Here is a 27,044-nt window from a genome sequence, read left to right as displayed (position 1 = left end):
GAACGGCACTCAGTAGAGAGCATACCTCCACCTGGTGAACAGTTTATGTTTTGTATCCCACTGATAGGCTGGATCTGGATTTGGACCTGAACCAAAATCTAATCGGCTTGTTCTCGTCACCTAACCAACTCATCCACCTAGTTTCGTCATAACTCGTCCATAACTTTTAAAAATATCATGTTATACAGTATATCGCTTTTGACCCGATCTCTCAATGGTGAAGAATCACTTAAAAACTAAATAATTCTCATATCCGAATCCATATTCAGATCTACACCAAATTCGAAACGATTAGTCCTTGTAAGACACCCAACCTCTCCACCAAGTTTCGTCCAAATCCGTCCACAACTTTTTGAGATATCTTGCTATGAATCGTTTTTGGCCATATCAGTCAATGGTGAAGAATTACTTTAAAAATTATACGAGCCAGATCCGAATCTTCACCAAAATATAATCATTTCGTCCTTGTCACATACGCTACCTCTCTATCAAATTTCGTCCGAATCCGTCCACAACTTTTTGAGACATCCTGTTCACAAACGGACAAACGGACAAACAGACAGGGGTGAAAACATAACCTCCATCCACCTTTGGTGGTGGAGGTAAAGAGTACTTGATCACAGTGAAGTGAAAGCCATCTGAATTAATGTATTAACCTCCTTATAGGTATGTATCTAGTTAAAGCATAGTGGTAAAGTTGAGCCTGCTGGGAGGATAATTTGAAAATTCCCGCTGTGGCAGAGACGCACCATGGTACTAGGGTTGAGGGAAACAGTGAGCACAGCTTGTTGTGCAACTCTTGGAACTCAGAAAACGTTCTCAGGATGAACACAGGCTGTGATTGCCCTTCACGGTACACCTTCACAACATAGATCTATTGGGTGAAAGTAATGACAAAACAAGGTAGAAAAGAGATTTTTTTAAATGCATAGAAAAAAATTTTTCTTCCAATAAATGGTAAACAAGTTGTCACTGCCAAAAACAACTTTGCCTTACATAGTACTTATCGGGATTGTAGCGTTTTTGATAAGCGAACACAGAGACATCCCGTATTCGCCCATCAGTCTTGATGCTGTGCATCTTGGAGAAGAAGGAGAGCAGTGGCTCGTCGGAAGCCCCTCCCGAGCCAGAAAAGAGCTGCTGTGCCAGATTGTGGATGAAGAAGTTTACCTTTGTGGCCATGCTACCCAGGCTTGACTCAATTAGCCTGGAAGAAAAATTTACCAACAAAGCATGCGTTGTGGAAAAGAAAGAAATAATCACGACTTGCACAGAAATCAGAATGTGTAAGACCTATTGGTAATGGAAGTGAGCACAAATTATTATAAAGAAATTTGTGGTGAAAATATAAGTCTTTGAAGAAGAGATTGTTTCAAAGAGCCATTGCACTTAAAGAAGAAGAGGAAGGGATGATCTGTGACTGCTGTAAATGCTGTTGCTTCTTCTGCTAGACACCCGTTATGTGGACATGAAACATGGCGGCAATGGGAGATAAAAAGGACAAATCGACACTTCTCGTGTATTTAACTTTTTTTTTTGTATCGTTAGAAACAGTGAAGTTGAGGCAGTGCACTCCGGAAATAAATCCACTCATTTAATTTTTTTAAAATAAAGACAGAGATGATACCTTGTGAACTGTGCTGTGGCTTCAGCTTCTGTAGCTTGTGGCATCAAAGCTTCCCAAACATATCTCAAATCCTGAATATCCGCAAGCTCAGGTAGCCCAGAAGATAACATCTACTCACAAGGAAACATAAGGAATGAGGGATCAAATTATTAAAGGGAGAGTAAAAGAGAATAAATCAGTCAATTCACAAGGAAACAAAACAAAGACTAAATAAAGAGAGTTCATAGAGCACGATACCCCACGCAGTGTTCAAGTATATACACTACTCACAATAAGTTAGGGATATTGTGGGAGTGAGTTAATTTTTTTTATAGGGGTTAGGGTTAGGGTATTGAAATCAAGAATGCTGTGTTTTTTCACATTCATTAATAACCAGAGAATTAGGACCAACAACTTTTTTCAACAAAATTAATACACAAAATCAACCACACCGAGGAACCTGCCAATATCCCTAACTTATTGTGAGTAGTGTACTTCAATTTTAATTAAATAATGTTTTCAAAGATCGTTTAAAAATCCGGAAGTGTCGCGCTATTGAAGCAGTCTTATACACGACCCTTGTACACTGTAATAAGACGATGTCGAGTCACAGTTTAAGAGACGGAGGCTTTATTGAATATCATAGAATGCAGTTCCAGTTCACTGGTAATTCCCTGTTTGTCGTTAAAAGGCGGCAAAAAGGGTTCGCGTCAGGAAGGGCATCCGGCTGTAAAACATTGCTTCAAAAAGGGGACCAAAAAACAACAATAACCACGGTTCCTGAAAAAGGCCAACCCCCGCTTTGCGGGGAAAAATGGCCTCTAAAGGTGGTTTTTATAGAATGCAGCATCAATCGGCATCACCCATAACCAAATCTGTTGCTTCTTCTTCATCTCGAAGCTACACCCTCTCACATGACACGCTCACTTCCCAGGGGCTGCTCTTCACAGATATTACATACACGACCCGAAAGAACACGTCCGAGTACGGAAAAACTGGAGGTTCTTGGAAATATTTTTAAAGCGATTTGTGTTCTACAGTGTTCATGTATCTATCTATAATTCCAGTAATCTCTGTGTGTGTGTGTGTGTGTGTGTGTGTGTGTGTGTTTGTCTGTGACCGCTGTTTCTCGACAACTACCGGTCCGATATACTTGAAACTTGCCAGGTATATTGCTGGGGACCCGAGGATGTGCCTTTTCAAGGTTTCATATTAATCGGAGAAGTAGTTACCGAGCTATGGCGATTTCTTTACCAAACTCCGCAAGCCGTTCGCTTTGGACCAAACCATTTCATGTAAATAGAGGGGGGGGGGGGGGGGTTCTGTGGTCGTTGCGAATGGACCAAACCATTTCATGTAAATAGAGGGGGGGGGTTCTGTGGTCGTTACTGCCACGTGGTTTCAAAGTTTTTTTTTGTTGTTGTTGTTTGCACGCATGCTTTTTTGCACGCACGTACGGGCACCCACGTACGGGCACGTCCTAGTATAATTAAATTTGAACAAGAGTAAGAATTGCTTTGCAAACCATGTCCCCTACCAAGTTTCAGTTCAATATGTTAAAGGGTAAGGGGGAAAGTCTGGAAAACTGACCCATACATAATACGTGATATTCTCAAAGTCCAACAAGCGTTACGCCTTGGTCCCCCGTCGGTGAAGTGATGTGAGTTGACAAAGTTTAAGACGCAGAAAACATGCTATGATATGATATTTTGCTCACAAGGTTCAGACGTACATGGAGGTGGCGGCTATATTGGATTTTGACGTGGCCACCCAATTTTCAATAGTGTTCTTCCTTATGCCTAGATACACCCACACACCAGATTAGAAGTTGGTACTTCGCTTATTTTTCAATATATTCCGCTCACAAGGTTCAGACATACATGGCGGCGGCCAAGCTCAAGTTCAAGTAACTCAAGCTCAAGTTAGTTAGCTCAAGTTAGCTGTTTGTGAAATAAATGTTCGCTCTTTCACGAGCCTCGATTCAGTATACAAAAAAAAAAAAATACAAAAAAAAAAAAAAAGTGTCAGACATATATATATATGGTGGCGGTCATCTTGGATTTGGACGTGGCGACCCAATTTTCAATAGCGTTCGTCCTTATGCAGAGATACACCCACACACCAGATTAGAAGTTGGTACTTCGCTTATTTTTCAAGATATTCATCTCACAAGGTTCAGACATACATGGCGGTGGCCATCTTGGATTTTGACGTGGCGACCCAATAGATACACCCACACACCAGATTAGACGTTGGTACTTCGCTTATTTTTCAAGATATGCAGGTTACAAGGTTCAGACATACATGGCATCAGACATACATGGCGGCGGCCATCTTGGATTTTGACGTGGCGACCCAATTTTAAACAGCGTTCTTGCTTGTGCCTAGATACACCCACACACCAGATTAGAAGTTGGTACTTCGCTTATTTTTCAAGATATTTCGCTCACAAGGTTCAGACATATATATGGTGGCGGCCATCTTGGATTTTGATGTGGCGACACAATTTTAAATAGCTTTCTTCCTTTTGCCGAGATACACCCACACACCAAATTAGAAGTTGGTACTTCGCTTATTTTTCAAGATATTCATCTCACAAGGTTCAGACATACATGGCGGCGGCCATGTTGGATTTTGACGTGGCGACCCAATTTTCAATAGCGTTCTTCCTTATGCCTAGATACACCCACACACCAGATTAGAAGTTGGTACTTCGCTTATTTTTCAAGATATGCAGGTTACAAGGTTCAGACATACATGGCACCAGACATACATGGCGGCGGCCATCTTGGATTTTGACGTGGCGACCCAATTTTAAACAGCGTTCTTGCTTGTGCCTAGATACACCCACACACGAGATTAGAAGTTGGTACTTTGCTTATTTTTCAAGATATTTCGCTCACAAGGTTCAGACATATATATGGTGGCGGCCATCTTGGATTTTGACGTGGCGACCCAATTTTCAATAGCCTTCTTCCTTATGCCTAGATACACCCACACACCAGATTAGAAGTTGGTACTTCGCTTATTTTTCAAGATATTCATCTCAAGTTTCAGACATACATGGCGGCGGCCATCTTGGCTTTTGACGTGGCGACCCGATTTTAAACAGCGTTCTTACTTGTGCCTAGATACACCCACACACCAGATTAGAAGTTGGTACTTCGCTTATTTTTCAAGATATTCATCTCAAGTTTCAGACATACATGGCGGCGGCCATCTTGGCTTTTGAAGTGGCGACCCGATTTTAAACAGCGTTCTTCCTTGTGCCTAGATACACCCACACGCCAGATTAGAAGTTGGTACTTCGCTTACTTTTCAAGATATTCCACTCACAATGTTCAGACATACATGGCATCAGACATACATGGCAGTGGCCATCTTGGATTTTGACGTGGGTTGCACCCACAAACCAAATTCGAATGCGGTCCTTCGCTTACGCACGCACGCCCACACGCACGCACGGACGGACGGACGGACGGACACACGGACGGAGGGGAAAGCCATAGTCCCCCTTTCGCTCCGCTGAGCGACGGGGGACAAAAAGGGCATAACTATAAAAAATTGGTGAAACTCCCTGAAACTCAAACTTGTTCTGTAACTTATCCTAATAAAGCCATCTACCAGGCTTCAGTTTAATATGTTAAAGGGTACGGAAAAAAGTGCAGAAAACCACAAATGGGACGGACAGATGCATGGACGGACTGACAGACAGACAGAGAGCCTCTGGGAAGGAGACTAATAAAGGTTTAAAGGTGTATAAATAAATGAATTCCAGGTTTTATAGCCATTGATGCAGTGTCCAGTACATCACCCTATCTAACACGAACATTAGTTATTCATGCCTGTTGTTTGTGTCATTTCTGACGTCCTCAAAAACGGCAAGTTTCCTGCTAGGAATAATTTTCAATTTCGTTTGACTGCCGTTGATTGCCATTTTGACTGTTTGACAGAAAGAGTAAAAATATGATCTCACTTCTCTCTGTGCATGTGTGGTCAGGACGAATTCAGAGCCAAAGTATGGTAAACCAGCAAACGTATCTTCCTATTCATGTGCTGATTCGTGTTCCAAATATAACATTCAATTTAAATAAGTCGTTTCTCGATCATAAACTGATAAGACAGACAGACGACGGACAGACATTAATCAATTGCTTAACTCCGCTTTTGACTTCACGTGCATGGAGTAACAAACAAAGTGGACAAGGGTAGGGGGGGAGGCGTGAGGGGCATTTTGACATTTCATGTAAAAAAAAAATCCATAAGGAATATTGCACAATTTGATGCTGTTATTTGAAATTGAAGGCAGAGAAGGGGTTGCTCAAGTTGTTCTTGTGGCGGAATCACTCGAGAGAAAAATCAAATGCAGAAGCAGAAGGAAACACGTGGAGAAACAATGACTACAGTATATCATTCAGCCTACCTGGTAACAGGTATTTTTCAGATACAGTACTTAAAAGCTGTCGCATAACATAGATTTAACACATAACAAAAGCCACCAAGATAACGCTGAATAGCGTGCATCTCCAATATAACCCGATTAGAAAGAAATAACAACTTTGTTATTTGACAATTGACAATTGGCCTGACAATTGGCAGGCCAAGGGCACATGAAAGCACTATTATACAGGACGTTTCAAAAGTCCAGAATCATCGGAAATATTTTTAATTTCTGGGATTTTTTTGTTTGTATCAGAATACCCCAATGGTGAATTACACCAATCAAGAAAAGGTGGAACTTGTGTTGCTACATGTCTCTGGGAATAGTCAGAGGGAAGCATGCCAGTTGTTTCACAAAAGATATTCCACAAAGCCATTGCCACATCAAGGATTCATTACAAAAGTATTGCAACGTTTGAAAGAGACCGGAAGCGTTGCTGATAAATCTCACAGTGGTTGCCTTCGCTCCTCTGCTGATGAAAATAATTCTCGTAACGTTTTGGCAGTGATTGCCAGAAGCCCGTACATAAAATAATTGACATGTGTTTGCACGTCAGTGGCTCGCAATTAGAGCAATTATTATTTAAAAAATTGTAAAATAAATATCCCTACGATTCCGGACTTTTGAGACACCCTGCATTTTAACCACTGCACGAATCGGTTCAGAGTCCTAAATAATTGAATGAAACTATACAGTGCCAGGCCGTAGTGTATCCGTTTAGCATCCATGTGGCTACCAGGCCAAGAAGACTGAGGAAGAGGTTGGTGTGCTTGCGGATGACATTGTACGCCCGACTGCAAAGATCCACAAAATGCTGGAAGCGACATGTCGGCCGATCTCCACCGTTGATCACGTATGCCATGTCCGAGGTCAATACAAAAGGAGCACGATCCCTGAAAAGCAACATTATACATTCGTACTCGTTGGTTTCATGGGTACCGGGAAATGAACACAGCACAACTGCTTACTGCTCAACATTTATGTGGCTGACACTGTGTGCATGATCAGGTTTAACCACAACCACAACCACATACACTGTATATGTACATATATAAAAATGTGGAAGGGGATGGATGAGCACTCCCATCCGATCTCCAAAGGATAAAAAAAATCATGTGCATGTGCAGCCCATAGTATCGCTTCCACCCCAGAAGCTTCAGCCAGGCCACTCAAAAGCTTTAAGATTTTTTTTATTGTGGTCATTTGTTAGACATCAACCAGAGCAGCCTATCCAGATTTTGGGCTCACTTGCCTCTTTTTAAAGTGCCTTTTATATAAAAAGAAGGGGGAAAAAATCAAACATTTAAACGACTTGGGATGTGCACATTGACCGCATGGCCAAGGGACACAGTCCAACAAGACTGTCCCACAGGTAGACAATGCCCCCAACCCGAAGGCTAAAACACATGGTGAAACACATTTTCTAACTCCGAAGAGCCAGATTGCATGGTCATACAATTGACCCCTCCTCAATAGGAGCGAGTTCCCATAACCTCAACGGCATGCCGTCCCGACGAGGGCATATTTGCCCTCATCAAGACAGCATACCGATAAAATGTCTCACCAATGATGACCACAATCGTCTGTTCCTGTCTGACAATCATCTCCGACAGGGACAAATAAGCCTGAAATCTGGATAGGCTGATCTGGTTGATGTTTAACCAATGACAAACATATAAAAATCTCAAAGCTTTTGAGTGGTGCAATAAGGAGATGAAAGAATGGGAGAGAGAAGGAAGCACTGCAACTTTCATGGTCATTGGAATATCCCACGATAAAGCAGTCACTTTTCCATTGTAAACAGGTCAGTGGTCTCTCTGTCTTCTGACACCCCTTTTCTCATCTTGCACCCTCTCCTCTTTCCATACTATGTTCCTCTTCCACCCCCCCCCCCCTCCGCTCCCCCACCAAGCCCTCTTCACTCCAAATGTCCAGTTTTTCCTTCTGTATAACTTTGTCCACTCATTGCATCCTCCCTTACCACACATACTGTACCATATTTCTTAAAGTCTCCCTCTATTTGTCCCTCATCACTGCTGTTGGTGTGTTTCTGCGGCCCCCCCTCTCTCTTTCTGCTTTTATTTTCTTGCGTCCTGATCCATTCTGTGTTCCAGCTCTTCCACGAGCCTTGACTTTGTATACAAAAACTTCCAAAAAACAAGAAGATGGGGAGGTTGGGGAGGTTTAATGATGATTAAAAAAAAATATCACGATTGAGGAGGACGGATAAGTAGAGGTAGCAAAACACGAGGAGAGACATTAGAGAAAGCGAGTTTTTATAAGATCAACAAAAACAGTTTTGGAATTGGTACAATATGGCTTGCCTGTCACAAATCTCCGTATGTGATGTGCGAATCGTTTAAAGATAGTGAACGTGCACATAATGAACCACATGCTGCAAGACTGGCCAAACACAATATGATCAGGTGATGTAGGTATCTTATTTTGATTGGCTGGAGAGTTTGTTCCTTGATCCTCTTGGCCATTCAGAAGTTAACCTACTTCTTGGTAGTGTTGGGTCCATCCATTCATGACAAGTTCGTTATAGTGGCAATTGTCCAGGTCAAAATTGAACCACCTTCGTACTTCAAACTATTAACTACCAAAATTCTAAATGAGACGGTTTCTATTAAACATGTTGCCAATCTTCAAACCAAATTCCAATTCCATTTCACTAATTGCAAAATACACTTACCTCTTGATATTTCCAAACATCTGTGCATGTCCCAAGAACTTTCCGAAGTCGATGTGGAACATGTGGCCTGTTGTACGCATCATGATGTTGTCATTGTGTCGGTCACAAATTCCCAGCACATATGTGGCAACACAACAACCGGCACAGGAATATATAAAGTTTTCCACGGCCTGTGGAAACACGGGTTTTTTTTTTTAAGCTTACACGTAAAGGTACCAACATCACTTGTATCATTGTTAACCTGTCATGATGCAACCTTTAGTACAGGTTCTGTTTCGCTGCAATATTCGATCAATGCGAGAAGTCTGTTTTTTTAATCAAATGGTCAGGACAGAAGTTAAACTTCAACGGGGATTTAATTTTTTAACTAGAAAGACCAAAACCAGGACTTGTTTTGTGCGGTTTTGGAGTACGTATTTTATAGACGTACTCACATTCTAATTGTACATACTTTATATAGGCTATGAGCCAAGGGGGTTGGTCGGTACCATACAGATGGAGTAAGGCTCATTGTGATTTTTAGCAAGATATATGTCCCTAGATATGAAAAAAAAGTGATAGCAGTGTATAACTCTCGGCCATCTCTGTGTTATCACCCGAAATATTATTATACGCCTGCTTCGCTTCACCAAAAAATGTGATATTTGCTAAAATTGGAATAAATATGTTTTTAAGGACCACAGAGTGCCAATAATTTGCATACTGGATGCCAACTAATATAGTAATAGAAATATAGAACATTTGTGGGGGTTATTTATCAAAATATTGATATAATGACAAAAAATATGTTAAATTTAGTGAAAAAGTGGTCGAAATCGCTTCGAGTTCAGAATTCACATTGTACATTTTTGTCAATATTTCAAAAATGAAAACTCCCAGAGTAACATTTGACCCCTCAAAATCTTCGCAAGGAACCACTGCATTGGAATATATCATTATTTTGTAATATGGTGGTTGTTTGGGGCACATATTTTGGCAAAGTTCAAAATATGTTCAACCATACCCCCTAATTTTGATATTTTGGAACGAAACATAGCTTTTGAACATTTTAGGTTTATTCGTCTACTACTTTTGGTATCTCAGTGTAATTTTTGGTATTAGCTAGTATCCTAAAGTAGGTTTGTAACATCAGCTACATTATATTTCACAATGCATGCAAACTTGCTCCACACTCTAGGTTTATCATGATCTCTCGAACAAATACGATCTCGATCTCGATCTCGGCACTCTGTGGTCCTTAAAAACATATTTATTCCAATTTTAGCAAATATCACATTTTTTGGCGAAGCGAAGCAGGCGTATAATAATATTTCGGGTGATAACACAGAGATGGCCGAGAGTTATACACTGCTATCACTTTTTTTTCATATCTAGGGACATATATCTTGCTAAAAATCACAATGAGCCTTACTCCATCTGTATGGTACCGACCGGTCAATTTGGGGGGTCTGGCTCATAGCCTAATAGAGGTACTTGGTTGGAAAAAAAGAAAAGAACGTGCACTACTGGCTAACACTAGGTGGCATTTGTGGCCTACGTTAGCACGTCCTGTGCGGACAAACAGACAAATGGACCCAAATGTAATAACCTATCCTCTGGCGAGGTTAACAAGACAACATTTAACAATGCAGAGCCTCACCAGGATATTTATCAAGGTGACCCCTTTCACCCAATAAGTGAACGAGTGCGACCCCCTTATAAAATTAAAACATTTATATGACTTAGTATGCATATTTTTAATGCAAAACTCATAAACCTGTTTCATTGCTGTTGCATCCCTGGTGTTGGCTTAGCGGTTAGGGTGCCGGCTTAGGATCCCAGGATCCTGGGTTCGAATCCCGGTCGATCGCTGAATTAACGCCAGGGGGGTTGACTCAGCCTGTCATCCTTCCGAGGTCGGCAAATTGAGTACCAGCTTGCTGGGATGAATGATCACGGTGTGTACCCCGATTTAGAATAGGTACACCGTATCCCTGCGCATCGAAGAGCGTGACCAAGGGTTGGCGTCAGGAAGGGCATCCGGCCATAAAAACATTGCCTCAAACAGGGAACCATGATTGTCATGGGTCCCGCAAGGCTAACCCCCGCTCTAGCAGGGAAAAATGGCCTTAAAACGATCATTCATTCATTGCTATGCAAAGGCACGTGTGTGTAAAAAAAAAAATATTTTTTTACGCCTTACAATGAACAATATAGATTGCCAGAAATCTACGGGTGGACGGATACAGCTTCGTGAACAAGCATGGCAAACATGTACACAGTCCACAGTCAAACTATAGATCAACGTGATTAAATCAGACATAAAAATATTATTGTAAAACAAGCATTCTGAGTATTGCGCTGCAATACATGGCCCCTACCGGCAGTCTGTCGTCCGGAAAATTGTTGGGGAAATTACCCAGTGTTATTTACCCACAGGTTCTGAATCTTTCCCATTCGCTAATTACCTCAGGACGGGCTCACCTGTGATTCGCACTCAGGACTTCGATTTATACACCTTGCAGACAGGTCAGCAGAAGCACGAGAAAATAAGTTGATAAAGAACCTTTCGAGTCGCTAAATATCAGTAATTTATTATATTTTCCGGTTCACGATCAATGATCGATGTGTATATATATGTTGCTCGGCTTGGCTCCACCCCTCCCGAAAGCGCGCGCTGTGTCGCGCTTTTGACGTTCGCGAGACGAGGCTGAGGGCGCACGGTGTGACTTGAGGAGAACTCTAGAATAAACAAAGTGCCATAACTTTGTCAAAAATGATCGAAACGTCGTGAAGTTCGAACTTGATCTGTAACTTATCATGAGGAAACCATGTACCAAGTTTGAAATCATTAGCATTAAGCGTTTAGAAAAAAAGTCCGGAAAACTGTCCTTTGCGTGATGGACTGACGGACTTACAGATGGAGGGACGGCGTGCAAACATATAGTCCCCTCCGGTGTACACCGGTAGGGGACTAATAAGACAACTGTGTTAAGGCTGTCGGGATGCGTTGGTCGAGCCCGTTATCTGAGGTGCACTGCAAATGCTGCAAATATCATCTCAAAACACAATTTTCTGTGACTTCAGATGTATAGAATCAGTGCATTCTTCACTTGCTACGGTCAAGATAAATCTCACATCAAGTGTTGCCGGGGTGTGTAGATTGCATAAGATCTGAATGTACTAAGTGTGTGTGTGTGCGTGCGTGTGTGTGCACGCACACGTGCAAGTACACACAGACACGGACAAGCACGCATACGTGCAGACACATATTGGCATACATGCACACACTGACACACACTGGCACACACTGACACAAACACACAGGCAAACATGCACACACTGACACACACTGGCACACACGTAGAGTGCACACACACACGGACAAGCACGCACACGCGCAGACACTTATAGGCATACATGCACACACTGACACACACACACACACGCACACATGCACACACACACAATTGCAATAATCACTGCAGTCCATTCAGGAATGGGTGAGGCGAAGAGATTAATAGCCAAGTGATGCAAATAATGAGAGTTGATGTTGTACCTTCTCATACTCCTGCTCAGTAGGATTGTGTTTTTGTAACCACTCTGCGAGAGGTTTGTCCTTGAAGGATCCGGTGAGACCATGCTCAACTTGAATCTTCCTTAACGTTTCTGCAGCTGGTACTAACTCGACCATACCTGTAAAGAAATGGCAGAGCACTCTAACTGGACACTTGTGGCCAGCCGTCTTGAGATACCTGGCTCCTATTGCTCTTGTAACATTAATATGGGGTATCTACACAGTACCCACCTCTGTGCTTGCCGGTTGCCATGCATTTGAAGAGAACCATTCTCATATCCAGTCCTTCCTGCAACCATATTTTATCCATTATCTTGATCATCTGCAGGGTCAGCATGTCTTGCCGAAGATCGTCTCCCACCTGCATGTCCAAAGACACAAGGAAAAGATCCAAGTGTTATTCAATCACAGAGGAAGAAAGACGTCTCCACAAGGCACGACTGTGAACCACAACTCCCACAACACTGTTTTGGATAGCAGTTTCAACTTGAGCCCTTATCAAAGGTAAAAATGCCAGTTCACTTTGGTGATGTGTGAGGAAATCATCAAAATTTACAAACAAAAATGTGAATTCTTGGGTTTTTGGGGGTGATAGAAACCGGGGTACCATACACAATCCTCAGAAAGTAGGAAAGAACAAATCGGCACTTCACATACATGGCTGCATTTTTTGTTTGTTTTTACTTTAAAAGTTGTTTCTTATGACTTTAGTTAGGTGCTTTATGAATGATCGTTTTAAGGCCATTTTCCCCGCGAGAGCAGGGGTTAGCCTTGCGGGCCGGGCCCCATGACAATCATGGTTCCCTGTTTGAGGCAATGTTGTTATGGCCGGATGCCCTTCCTGACGCCAATCCTTGGTCACGCTCTTACGATGCGCAGGGATACGGTGTACCTATTCTAAATGATTTATAATGCTTTATAATGATTATAAATCCACCTTCTTATACATTTGCAGTATTGTACACCGCTCCTTTCATATTCCATCTCCAGGCGCTGCACGACGTCATCACCGGGCACTGAAGGGGGCCCGGTGATGACGCGCGCTGAAAGGGAGTACTCATTTTTCACTCTGGTTTCTTGTTTTCTTGTTTGTTTGTCCGGGCGATATCTCAGCCATCCTTTGAGCTAGGAAGCTGACATTTCGGCACAATAATGCGCATGTGCTTTGGCAAAAACAGTATTTTTTGTTTTTTGATGAATAAATTAATTGATTCATTACTTAATTATTTATCGATTAATTAAGAGCTTATTTATTTATTTTCTTTCTATATAGGCAATATCTTGGGCACCGTTTGAGCTAGGAAGCTGATATTCGGACACGACAGTGACCAAGTGATGTAACCTATAAAGGGTATTTTTTTGATTTATTGATCAATCAATTCATCAACTATTTATTGATTAGTTAATTAATTCATTAATTTTTTCGATTAACGACTTATTTAATTAATTTTCAAAAAGTTATAGCTTTGGATGAAACGCTGGTTGTTGAAGTATGCTATTAGCCAATTGATTAATAAATTATTTTACGATTACAATAAATCGATTTTAATTATGCAATTAATCAATCAATTAATTGTACACCTCCAACTCCCAATAGCTTTTCTATGTGCTGCACGGCGGCGGCATCGCCGGGCACCGGGGGAGCCGCGCTGGAGAATATTTATTTATTTGGCATGGGGGCGGTGTACTTTAAATGTATCTGTACTTGTTTGTTTTCTTACTTGTCCGGGCGATATCTTAGCCATCCTTTGAACTAGGAAGATGAAATTTGGGCACAATAGTGAGTACATGCTTTGGCAAAAGGGTATTTTTTATTTTTTGTAAATAAATTAATTGATTGATTACTTAATTATTATCGATTAAGTACCTATTTATTTTCTCTCATCTGGACAATATCTCAGGCACCTTTTGAAATAGGCAGCTGATATTCGGACATGACAGTGACCAAGTGATGTGGCTATAAAGGGTATTTTTGATTTATTGATTAATCTATTAATTGGTAAATTATTTATTGCTTAATCAATTAATCGACGGATTGTTTAATTGATTTTTTTAAAGTTACAGATTCGGATGAAACACTGGTGGTTTAGGTATGCTATTAGCCAAATGATAAAGAAATTAATTATTTTATGATTAGTATTTATTTATTTTAATTATGCAATTAATCAATCAATTATTGTACACTGTTCCCCGCCAATTCCATCTCCATGTGTTGCACAGTGGGGAGGATATGAGGATAACGAGAATCAGACATGCTGGAGGAAAACCAAAAACAGATTTGAAATCAGCGTGCACAACTGGTCTAGAAAAGTGTACTTACATCTTTCACGGTAGAAAAAAGTTACAGTGTGATCAATGAAAAAGAAAAGATGCAGTCTTTATTTTTCAAGTCTAATTGTAATATCTATAATTACAGGTCTTTCTCATATTTTACATACAATGTATGTATATCTCATTACAAAGCAACAGTATTTAATGCACCGGTAAATTGTCTTCCATAAAGCCCACAAAGTCCTCGTCTACTCTCCCATTTCATCTTCATTCATCCAGAACTTTTCGATGGCCCTCACAAAAATTCCAGTGGGGAAATTCTCTTTGGGCAGGGTTTTTCTTTTGAATGTGACCATCGGCTGATCGTAGTACCGTCGGTGAGGCAGGATAGTAGGACGGTGAAATTTGTTTTTTCATGTCCCGTAGTTATGCTGACGGTCGATTAGTGTAGGCTGCTATGTCTTAAAAATGGCTGTCGTGTTTTTTTTTTGTTAAAAGCAAAATTCCACTTGATTCCTTGTCTTTGGGGTGTCACATGTTCGAAAAAATAGGTTGTTAATTTTTTTAAACGGATTAAGGGTGTCAAATCCAAGATGGCCGCCAAAATATATAAATTCCATTAAAACTGGTATTCTGAACACAGTATGAGGTCCAAATGAATGATAATACCCATAATTTCAATACCAAGGAGTTCAAAAACAATTAATTTCAATATGGCAGTCAAATTCAAATTCAATATGGCAGAAGGAAGCGGCATTGACCAGGCTTGGGTCGAAGCTGGACTATATTCTCCAACAACCGTAACGCAAATCCTAAATGGAAAACATCTCTACAGGTCCCTAGAAGCACATACTGTAACATTGCTTGCTCTATACCATCTCTACTTTGACAGGTTCCTAACAAAAGCACCAGAAGAGAAAGTGTTCCTAAGTGAAGCGTCCATTGATTTGGAAAAAGCATATCAGAAAGATATCAGCATGAACACAGGCAACCGTCAAAACCTCAGAGATGCCGTCAGAGAAACCATGACCATGTTCGAATCTAGAGATATCCTCACAAAGTTGGGACAGTTTGAAAGCAATCCAGCACCAATTCAACACTACATCCATAACTACTTGAGGCAGTTTGAAACTATCCTTCAGTATATTAGAGCTACCAGACAACGGGACCTGCTGCTGCATATGGAAAGCACTGAAGCTCTTATCAAGTACTTCTTTGCTCACGACCACCTGAACTACGCACGTTTGCTCCCTTTGTACCTGTCAACAATGCAGCAAACAGAACAAGTTTTTCCAGATGTCTGGGCAGAACTCCTGAAAGGAAATTTCTGTGTGACGAAGGGGATTGCTGCATTCACTTCAATAGGTCCAGATCACGGAATTGAGCAGGAGAACCGCAAACTCAAGGTCATTGGAGGTATTACTGGAATAACCCAAATTGAGAGAGCTCTAGACCGTTTCTTCCTGATTGCACCTGACTTGTCTAATCTAGTAGAGGAGTTTCAAAGAGAATATGGCATGGAAGGTGCTGATACCAGAGACCAACACCACGAGATCACAGGGGGAAAGTCCACCCGAGTAATGAGAAATTCCGCTAGATTGACAGAGGTATTTGTTGTTCATGGAGACCCATTCGTAACCGATGAGAGTGACCTGTGTAACCTTCTTACCAAGAAAGTAATTGATGAAAAGGTAACAAAGGACATAGTAGACCGCGATGCCATCGGACAACAGTTGTTCCAGACATTTGTCAAAGAACGCCTTACAGAAGGAAAACTTTCAGTGTGGGATCCAATGAAGAGAAAGAACATAGGCACTTTCAAAAGTGCCAACACAGTGAAGAAAGTGAAAGCAGGTGACAAACTCATTAAAGTCAAAGAAGAACGAGGACTCCTACAGAGGTTTATAGTAGCATCAAGAAGCCGTCCAGACCTTGATCTAAAGGACTGTATTGGGAAGTATGAATTTGGAATTGTTCCACGTGCCCTTTTCGCTTCGGATGGGTCACTTCTCCTAGCATATGACAAGGCTAAGGTCCTTCATCATCTTGAAGCGTTAGTTACCAAGGAGCAACCTAGCCCAACAGAAGCCACAAGCGATCCAGCTAATGCCATACCGAGTGTTTCTGGCGACCAAGTATTGAGTGAAAACTCCCAAACTGAAGTACCACCCCAAGCCGAGGCGCCTGAAGTACAAGAAGCGCAGCCTGAGCAAGAAGCTTCAACTGACATGTCCGACATGTCTGAGAAATTTAAAGTTGTAGTCATAGATGGCATGGCCCTCGTTAACTCCATCTCCAAGACAGACAAAATGAAAACATGCAGTGATTTTGCCATGTCATTTCTTGAAAAGCTTATCAGGATTGCAGCTAACTACGACGAAGTAAGACTGGTATTTGACAGATACGTCGAAAGTTCTCTGAAAGAGCAAATGAGAAAAAAGAGAACAAAGGGAAACTCGACCTACTATCACATCCAAGATAGTACACTGATCCAGAATATTTCCTTGAAGGACTTCCTTTCAAGTGTCAAAACCAAGGCAGAACTTGTAGAGTATTTAGCTGCAAAGACTCTGGATCACAGCAACAGCTCTGCCAACAAATTGAAGAAGTTCATGGTAACCTTCGGCACTGAGCCAAAAGGCAATGTAAGTGTGCCTGATGAATTGGTAAAACACGGTCATGAAGAAGTGGATACGTTACTCTTGCTCCATGCCCTAACAGTTAACGGCGATGTAGAACTTGTAATAGACTCTCCAGATACCGATGTCTTCTTGCTGATGATCCACATGTATCCACAGCTACCTGCTGAGACATATTTCCTTACCGGAAAAGGAAAACTGAATAGGAAAATTGCAGTCAAACCTATCTTTGAAAAGTTAGGAGTTAACCGCGCCTCAGCTATTCTCGGGTTTCATTCTTTCACAGGATCAGATATGTGTGGCAGGTTCGCCGGCAGGACAAAGGACTGGTGTATGAAGGTGTTCATGTCCTGCGATGATATGATACTGGATTCACTTGCTTCACTTGGAAAATCTGCTGCTACACCCTCTCCAAACGCAATTCACCAACTGGAAAGGTTCGTTTGCTTGTTGTACAGATCCAAAACACACACCAAAGTAAATGCACTACGATGGTTCTTGTACTCAAGTCGACAGGCCGAGGGAGAGAGTCTGCCTCCAACCTCTGGATCATTGACACCACACATTCTGCGAGCACATTATATTGCAATGATATGGATGCAGGCATGCGAAAGTCAACCGTCCCTTCCTTCTCCCACTGACTACGGATGGAAGTCAGAGGAAAATAGATTTCTTCCGGTGATGTGTTTGAACCCTCCAGCACCAGAGGCCGTGACTAAGCTGGTAAAATGTGGCTGCAAATCAGGATGCAAAGGAAACTCCTGTAGTTGCCGCAGCAATAAACTCCCATGCACAGAGGTCTGTAGCTGTTTGAACTACAGCTGTAGCAACAATGAACAATCAGCTCAGAACATTGTGGGAGATGAACACGAGGACTTGTAAGGTAAAACGGATAATTGTGAGACAGGAATATTTAAATATGGTCAAACAGGAAATTACATTACTCTATCATTGTTATAGCAATGTGGACCTTTGTGTAAAACAGTGGTAGCCATATTGGATTTTCTCACTATTTCTCACTATGGCTGGCATCCACCGATTTCAACGAATCAGTAACATGTTTCCCCAACGGCCTAGCATTACTTATGTGGGCATTACCACCAAAATGGACCTATTTCATCATTCACAATTTGTGTTATCAAGAACATTAAGTTTTTGTACTGTGGTTATTTAAGAAGTGGCGGCCATCTTGGATTTTGATTTTGAACTCCTTGGTATTGAAATTATGGGTATTATCATTAATTTGGACCTCATACTGTGTTCAGAATACCAGTTTTAATGGAATTTATATATTTTGGCGGCCATCTTGGATTTGACACCCTTAATCCGTTTAAAAAAATTAACAACCTATTTTTTCGAACATGTGACACCCCAAAGACAAGGAATCAAGTGGAATTTTGCTTTTAACAAAAAAAAAACACGAAATGACATACCGGCCTACACTAGATAACCTTTTTTTAATTTCCATGGTCCTTGAGGGCGGCGCATCCAAACTGACAGGCATCTCGTCTAAGTTACTGAAAAATATGGTGTTTGAATGCCAAAAGCTGCCTTCCGCTTTTCACAAACACTGAGAAGATTTTCAGTTTTACTTCCTAGTCCACGGGCAATTTTTGTCATCCTGGCTCTTACAGATGATCTGTTTCATTTCATGAATTTGAAATACAATGAAGGTCCTCCCGTAAAGTCAGCGATAATCATCTGCTTCACCAGTTGTTGCACTCGAAGGCGTATCAGGTCATGGATACTGAACGGCCCTCATATCTGTGATACAACCCAAGTCTTCAGATCTTCTTTCACTTTTGGCCACTCTGCATCTGCATGCCCACCCCTGATGGCTCGTTTAGTTTCTGGCATGTCTTTTAATTTTGGCCGTTGTTTTCGCCACTCTCGCACTGATTTTTCGTCCACTTCAAATACAAGACCAGCCTCTCTGTTGCCATGCTCTTCTGCAAACTGACAAACTTTCAGTTTGAATTCAGCCATGAAACCTTTATGTGTTCTCTGGGGGGATTTTGCCACAGCAGACATTGTATGGCACGGACTTATTTGGACGATTCCGTGGAATGCTAGAAAATTTAACTGCCTGCAGGACATTTAAGCATTATTAATGCACGAGCAGCATGACTTCCGGTCGCATCAACATCGGAAATCACACTGGTTTTTAACACATTGGTTACAGTAAACCTTACTGATTACAACAACCCTTTCTGAAGATATTCATTTTAATGTCAATTGGTTATTTATCGCAGTTGTATTTGAAAAGAGCCATTCATTTGTCCCCTGACAACAAAGCCATGTCGGCTGCATGAAATATGGAGATCGCATATCTCCCGGTCATGTGGAGAGGAAAGCTGGATTGTGGGGTACACCCATGTGTGGGTTATACATGTCTGAAATTTTCTGAGAGCACTTTTTTGCCCAGGTGTGGGTTTTGGTCATTAACCAAAAAAAAAAGGTAATGCCGATAAAAAGCGAAATATAATAGGTGAAGTGGTGACATGAAGAATGCATCCTCCCCTTATTCCATTAATTATAAAGAGAAAAATTGATTTGATTTACGTTGTTTTGATATTTGTCACACCTTTCAGAGTCGCATTCCCGACATAAACCAGGGTCTAACAGTATCAGCAATGCATATAGGCAACGCTCTGGTACCTCTCGTCCATCTCTCTGCTTGGTTAGGTGGTCAAGTATCAATGACTGATTGCTATCTCGAAGTGAGTCGTCCTCTGCAGGGCATATCAGCAAGCTTGAAAGTCAAGCCTGCATCACTAAGGTGTGTACCAGCATCCAACGAAAAGGTGCAGAAGTAAACGTACATGAAAGCATGTGTTGATAGACATTAATTTTTGAACTTTCACTTTAGAAAAACAAAATAACATTCAAAGCATTATATGCATCTTGTGGTTAGTATTTGTGCAAAAAGGGTACCGTGGGAAGGAACATTAGTCCAGTCGTACATTTACATGCGTGTAGTTTTTGACACTCGATGTGTTTATTGCTTAATGCTACAGCTCTCTGATTTATGGACTATGTGAGAGGTTATTATGAAATGATATTTTAATTAATGCAAGGTTTTTTTTACATTATTGTTATCTCTTTTACTGAAAAGGTTAGTCTTTTTTTAATCAAAATATAAATCCTAAACTACCTTATATTTTTGCTCTGTTAATGGAAACAAATAAAGTATGGTACTATATCTTTGGCCTCAGCCGACTGGTACAACCATTCCAGGATGTATGCATTCTTCCAACAACTCTGCACTCCTGGTTAAACTTCCAAAATCTAGGCTGAGTGCCACCTCAACTCCTTTTGTCCCTTGCTTCTCCAGTCTATGGAACTGTCTCACAGAGGATGTGCTATCCCACTCTTCCCTCCAGGCCTTCAATCAAGCAGGCAATGTGCTCTGCCACTTGCATCACCTTGCTCTTCCATGAGCCTTAATCTTATCGAGAAAAACAAAACATAAAGCTATAAAACAATTCCAGGGGATTCTCTGGCATAGTGATATAAAATCGTGGAGACCAAATTCCAATGTATACTTAAAAAATGGGGACAAAGGGAGGAGGTGGGTGGGGGGGAGGGGGGGGGGGACTTGGGGTGGGTGTAAAAATGCTGTGTTGGACAAATTGGTCATATTTTGGTACGTAATGCAATGACAGTGACTTAACTGAAACTAGAACAGCACTCGGTAGAGCGCATATCTCAGCCAAGCTGAACAGTTTATGTTTTGTATCCCACAGCTAGGCCGGATCTGGATTCGGATCTGACCCAAAATCTAATCAGCTTGTTCTTCTCACCTAACCAACTTGTCCACCAAGTTTAGTCATAACTCCTCCACAACTTTTAAAAATATCATGTAATATACACTACCGGTCAAAAGTTTTAGAACACCTCAATGTTTCCAGTTTTTATTGAAATTTATGCAGTTTAATGTCCAGTGAATAACCTGAAATGGTACAAAGGTAAGCAGTAAACTGCTCGAGGTATAAAAAAAAAAAGTTTAGGTTAGCAAAAATGGGAAAATAATGTAAATTGCACAGTTATATTGTAAAAAAAAAAGGCCTACTGCAGGGAACAAGTAATGGATTAACAACTTACAGCTGTTCTGCAGCAATGTAAGTAAATTAAGCCTTGAAAGTTGATGCAAACAATTCCTATAGGTGTCCCAACCTCTGCTGATTACTTGATTACAAACCCCCTGTCTGTATGAAAGCAGTATTGGAACAGACTGTTATAACACCCTCTGAAGCATTATTTGGATAATATTGCACTGCAGGAAGTAGTATATTGGAAACTGGAGGAAACTCTGACAGGAAGAGGTCTGGCAGACCCAAAGCCACAACAGAATCAGAAGACAAGTTTCTGAGAGTCAACAGCTTGCATGATGGGCGGCTCACAGGGCAACAGCTTCAAGCACAGCTTAACACTGGTCGAAGTAGGCAAGTCTCAGTTTCAACTGTGAAGAGAAGACTTCGAGGTGCAGGCTTGACAAGTCAAGTGGCAATAAGAAAGCCATTGCTAAGATGGCAAAATAAGAAAAAGAGGCTTGCCTGGGCCATGAAGCACCGCCAGTGGACGACTGAAGACTGGAAGAAGGTCGTATGGACCGATGAATCAAAATTTGAAATCTTTGGTTCATTACGCAGGGTTTTTGTATGCCGTCGAGTAGGCGAAATGATGGTTCCTCAGTGTGTGACACCAACTGTCAAACATGGAGGAGGAAGCGTGATGGTCTGGGGCTCTTTTGCTGGATCCAGAGTCGGCGACTTGCAAAGAGTGACTGGCACCCTGAACCAAAAGGGCTACCACAGCATTTTGCAGCGCCATGCAATACCCTCTGGTATACGCCGAGTTGGACAGGGGTTCATCCTACAGCAAGATAATGACCCTAAACACACCTCCAGGCTATGTCAAAACTACCTTCGAGGAAAAGAACAAGACGGTAGGCTTCAAATCATGGAATGGCCATCACAGTCTACAGACTTAAACCCCATCGAGCTGGTTTGGAATGAACTGGACAGAAGGGTGAAAGCAAAGCAACCTACAAGTGCAACACATTTGTGGGAACTTCTGCAACAGTGTTGGGAAGAACTTCCCAAACAATATTTGATTCCCATTGTAAAAAGAATGCCACGAGTGTGTTCGGCGGTTATATCTGCAAAAGGTGGCGACTTTGCCGAGTCAAAAATTTAAATCAAGTTTTGTTAAACAAAATGATTCTATGACTTCTTTTTTGTATCTCCAATTGTTTATTTGTTCTATGCTTAATTTCTGAGTACATTGAGGCATTAAACTGCGTAAATTTCAATAAAAAACTGGAAAAATTGAGGTGTTCTAAAACTTTTGACCGGTAGTGTATCGCTTTTCACCCGATCCCTCAATGGTGAAGAATCACTTAAAAATTAAATAATTCCCATATCCGAATCCATATTCAGATCTTCACCAAAATCGAATCGCCCACCAAGTTTTGTCCAAATCCGTCCATATTTTTTTGAGATATCTTGTTCACAGACAGACAAACAAACAGACAGGGGTCAAAACATAACTTCCATCCACCTTTGGTGGCAGAGGTAAATGTTACATTAAAATAATGCAAATTATGCTCATCTTGTACTTTCCAAAAACATTATCAATCGTGCTTTACCTTGAACATGACCTGAATTTCTTCACCAAGAGGGTCTGCATTTACAAAAGGAATTTTCAGTGGAACTGCATTTGAGCTGAAATACGAACACGTCTGTAAAACAAAAACACCATCCCTTTACAGTTGGTAACTTTTAATGTGAAATTATTTCACAGAATAAATCTTCATGAGAGATCTGGAGTTAATTTTAGGGTTGGGAAGATCAAGTACAGTACTTTAAATGTTACTATAAAGTTAGTTTTTTTTTCTATATTCAAACAAATGTGAAAAACAAATATTTTTTCCAATAATTATCGAGAAGGATTGCTTAGGCCATAAAATGCCCCAATGTTCATTCCACAATCTGAGTAACTGAGAGCCTAAATGACCAGAATGGGGAATATTTTTTAAAAAATGAAAGGGGAAGGGTGGTGGAGGGGGGTGAGACATGAAAATAAAACTCACTTTTTAAAAACGTTTGTTCCACACATTGTTAAACGACTCAAGCCTGGTGTTGGCTTAGCGGTTAGGGTGCCAGCTTGGGATCCCAGGAACCTGGGTTCAAATCCCGGTCGATCACTGAATTAACGCCGGGGGGGTTGACTCAGCCAGTCATCCTTCCGAGGTCGGCAAATTGAGTACCAGTTCACTGGTAATTCCCTGCATGTCGCAAGAGACGACTAACAGGGTTGGCGGCAGGAAGGGCATCCGGCCGTAAAACATTGCTTCAAAAAGGGGAGCACGGTGCCCAAAAAAGGCCAACCCCCGCTCTGCGGGAAAAAATGGCCTCTAATGGTGGTTCATAGTTAAATTACTCACGTACTGATACTTTTACTCAATTGAATGCGGTCAATGCTAATAATCAGGCAAAAAAGGCAATAACCCGACCAAACCTATATTTTTCACTGACACAGAATTTATTCTGTCAACTTCCGGATTTTGATACTTTTAGTACATTAAGCAAACTCCATTGACCTAGGAAGCCTACAAGTTGCTTCATGTACACAGCATCAAATACGAAAACCTAACGTTCCCCTGCATGTCCAAAACACGCACACGGCCTTGTTCTTTTTTTTTTTTTCTTTTTTTTTTTGTATACAAGATCGAGGCTCGTGAAAGAGCGAACATTAATCACACAGAAAGACAAACAGACACATAAAACAAATAACATCGGGAGCGGTAGACAAGATGGGGAGAGAGGGGGAAGGACACAAACACAACATTTGAGAGCAGGGACCGAGAAGAGACATGGATACATCGAGAGATCTGTGGGAGGGAGAGGGCTTTGGGGGGGAGGCATGTGAAGGGGGGGAGGGGGGGTGGGAGAGGTATAAACATATGGACACTGCCAGGATTTCTAGGAAAGAAGTTGGAATTTCAAACAAGGTGGATCTGGGGTGAATTAGTGGGGGTAGAAAAGATCAAGGTTTTGGATGGGGGAAGATAAGAGATGGTGGTGAACAGCTGTTTTAAATTATCGTTTTAAATAAATTCTGGGCACTAATCGCCCAAATCCAATCCGTCCTTTAGCGGACGGGCAACAATTGTACATAAAATATGTTTTAGTCCACACATACACACACACAAACATTCAGAAATTTATTTCAATGTTTATAAGCAATGACACTGTGGGAAAGCATTTTGCCAGAAAGCCTAAAGATAACCTAAAGATAACTTAATTATTGCATAAACATTTTGAAGAAATATGAGCATTATTGGTATTAAATTATATAATTACATACCCATTAGAAGATTGTTTGTGGGGGATATCATTAGTAGCTGAGATGTGACAGAATAAACTCAAACCCTCAGAGTTTTTAAATTAGAAAATAAACCTCTGCAATATTTTGTTGAGAATGTAGAATTTTTCAGGTTGAAAAATACTTTTTATTGGCTTATTGTTGACAATATAAACACTCCAGACATGCTATATGGCAAAAATGGCATGACAGCAATTTCATACCAGATATCTGCAATCACAAAGTGAGAGCCTAGATGCTCATCTTGTACTTTCTGAGAAAATTCAATGATGGCCATATTTTTTTCAAACCGCCATATGACCTTGACCATCAACATTTAGGGACAGAGTGTAAATTAAGAAAATGTGTCCCCATCTAAAATGTATCCAGAAAAAACATGAAAATCGGAGAAAAATTATTCAAGTTATGATCAAAAAGGTGTTTTTAATTAATTACGTCAAAATCAGAAAAAGTACGTCAAGGACACAAATCAAATATCAGATGCACAACTTAAATGCAGTTCCACTATTATGATGCAAAAACACTGGAAGACCAAGAGGGCATTGAGATTCCACATTGGGAAAATTGAGCGATGACAAAAAAGTTTTTTCAGAATGCCATTTGACCTTGAGCTTTAACGCAGAAGGGTATGATGTAAAGAAAGCATAACTGTGGCATACTCTAGGCTATCTAGAGAGGGCAATTTCATTCTGACCCGACAACACTGAGTTGAGTTTTGGTGAAAAATGTTAAATTGTCTACAATTTTTATTTAAAATTAGGTCAAGGTCAAAAAAGTTATGTCGACCCAGCATACTTTGTATTCCCCTTATTGATGCAAAATTTCATTTTGAAGGTCCCAACTGGCTCGAAGATGCAGCTCGGACAATGGCAGAAATAACAAACAAACAAACAAACAAAAAAATAACAAATGGTGGTTTAGTACTCCGAGGGGTTTAAGAAACTCTGAGATGCCATTAAAAATTGGAGGCACTTATTGTAGAAACAAACCTTACAACAAGTATAAGCCATCCACCTCAGAATTAGGCTTTTACAATTTGGCTCAGCAGGTGTAAGGTTGTATACCTTTTGATTTATCCCTCTCACAGAAAGACTAGGTGAGATAGGAAGGCGACAGATGGTTCCACTGGGAAAACACAACAAATGCACTTTGGCCATTCCCTCCGTTAGAACCATCTGTGAGAAAAGAGAGCATAGTGTTCTTCAACAATCTGCAAAGAAGTGCAATTCTAACGAATATGTGTATCGTATTACAGGTAATAAAACGATTCTCAAACATGCAGATGTCTGCACCTGCCGTGAAGAAGTGCCGACTTGTCGCACTTTCTCTGCTACAACAGCCAGTCCCTGGACAAGGCGACTTTGCCGATTCAGCTCAGAACGCAAACCTTGACTGCAGCAGCATAGTAGAGCAGAAAGTATCTGTGAGGAACGGCCACCAAACTGTGCATCTTCCAAGGTGTCCTTCAACAACCTGACGGATACAAAGCGCAGGCCACTGGAATTTTGTGAACAACCAGAGAACCAGAATGCGTGACATTACAAAAGTTACGTAAAGACGATGCTCAAAATGGTCCATGGTATGCCAAAAAAGTATACCGAGAAGTTATATATTTCTATAAACAGAAAAAAAAATTAGGGAGTGATCGAGACAGCGGTCTGTTGCCTATAAACCACTCGGGTTTAATTTTTTGCCTGATTGAAAAAAATTATAATTTTCCCGTAGGTTTTGATTAATTTGTTGGAACTTTTACTGAATAATTATTTCTCTCTGAGGAGCGTTTCCATGCTTCAGGGTGGGACAGAGAGCATTAGACCATTATATGCATAGAGATGAAGATTAAACACATTCAAAGACACACAAGAAAGAGCAATCAGAGATTTCCCGAGATGTGTTTTCAGAACCTCGCCAGGATGTGTTTCCAGTGGTTTTAAGGCTTTTGTGTGAAAACAAATATGGCGGCCGAACCACGTGACCGATGACGTCATCATTATTTTTTTCCTGCACCAATTTATTCCTAGATTATGCTCAAGAAATTTCATCTTGATCGGATGAAGTTTTGTACTTGTCAAATTATGACGTCATAATGGAGGCACCTATGACATCATCATTAACAGATGTTATTCCACACAGAGAGTTCTTTACAATGAGCTAGGTCTCGATTTTTTTCTATGCAGTGCTTTCAGAGATATAGAGGTACAAATGTTTTCGGTTTTTACAAGATGGCGGCCGAACCACGTGACCTATGACGTCATAATTATCATTTAAAAAAATTTGTTTCAGCTATACATAATTCAATAAAATTGTTTCAGGGTGGGACAGATCGACAGCATTAGCCCATTATATGTATGGAGATGAAGATTAAACACATTCAAAGACAAAATAGACTGAGAAAATACTATACAGGGAAGAATAAGAATTGCAAAACAAGGTAGATCGAAGCAATA

At 40.9% G+C, this 27,044-nt stretch overlaps 1 protein-coding gene across 4 annotated transcripts in view; it reads right to left on the bottom strand.

Moving 5' to 3' along the window:
- Nucleotides 1-27,044, bottom strand: part of LOC137416603 (phosphatidylinositol 4-phosphate 3-kinase C2 domain-containing subunit alpha) — a 146,874-nt gene that overhangs the window by 29,366 nt on the left and 90,464 nt on the right. For all 4 annotated transcript variants that reach the window (XR_013621791.1, XM_078769815.1, XM_078769814.1 and 1 more), the window contains 10 exons: nt 25,890-26,070; nt 25,662-25,772; nt 22,859-22,951; nt 12,530-12,659; nt 12,281-12,417; nt 8,743-8,912; nt 6,784-6,940; nt 1,628-1,737; nt 997-1,207; nt 750-874 (listed from right to left, as the gene is read on the bottom strand). Coding sequence is in view for 3 of the 4 variants with exons in the window: in XM_078769815.1 (XP_078625941.1) it covers nt 750-874; nt 997-1,207; nt 1,628-1,737; nt 6,784-6,940; nt 8,743-8,912; nt 12,281-12,417; nt 12,530-12,659; nt 22,859-22,951; nt 25,662-25,772; nt 25,890-26,070 (1,425 nt within the window). In the remaining variant the exon portion in view is untranslated. The remainder of the gene's footprint in view (nt 1-749; nt 875-996; nt 1,208-1,627; nt 1,738-6,783; nt 6,941-8,742; nt 8,913-12,280; nt 12,418-12,529; nt 12,660-22,858; nt 22,952-25,661; nt 25,773-25,889; nt 26,071-27,044) is intronic.

This window comes from Myxine glutinosa, chromosome 1, assembly GCF_964187855.1.
Source record: "Myxine glutinosa chromosome 1, kmMyxGlut1.1, whole genome shotgun sequence".
Taxonomy (NCBI): domain Eukaryota; kingdom Metazoa; phylum Chordata; class Myxini; order Myxiniformes; family Myxinidae; genus Myxine; species Myxine glutinosa.
The sequence above is the reverse complement of the archived record's forward strand: the minus strand, read 5'-3'. Positions and strand labels throughout refer to the sequence as shown.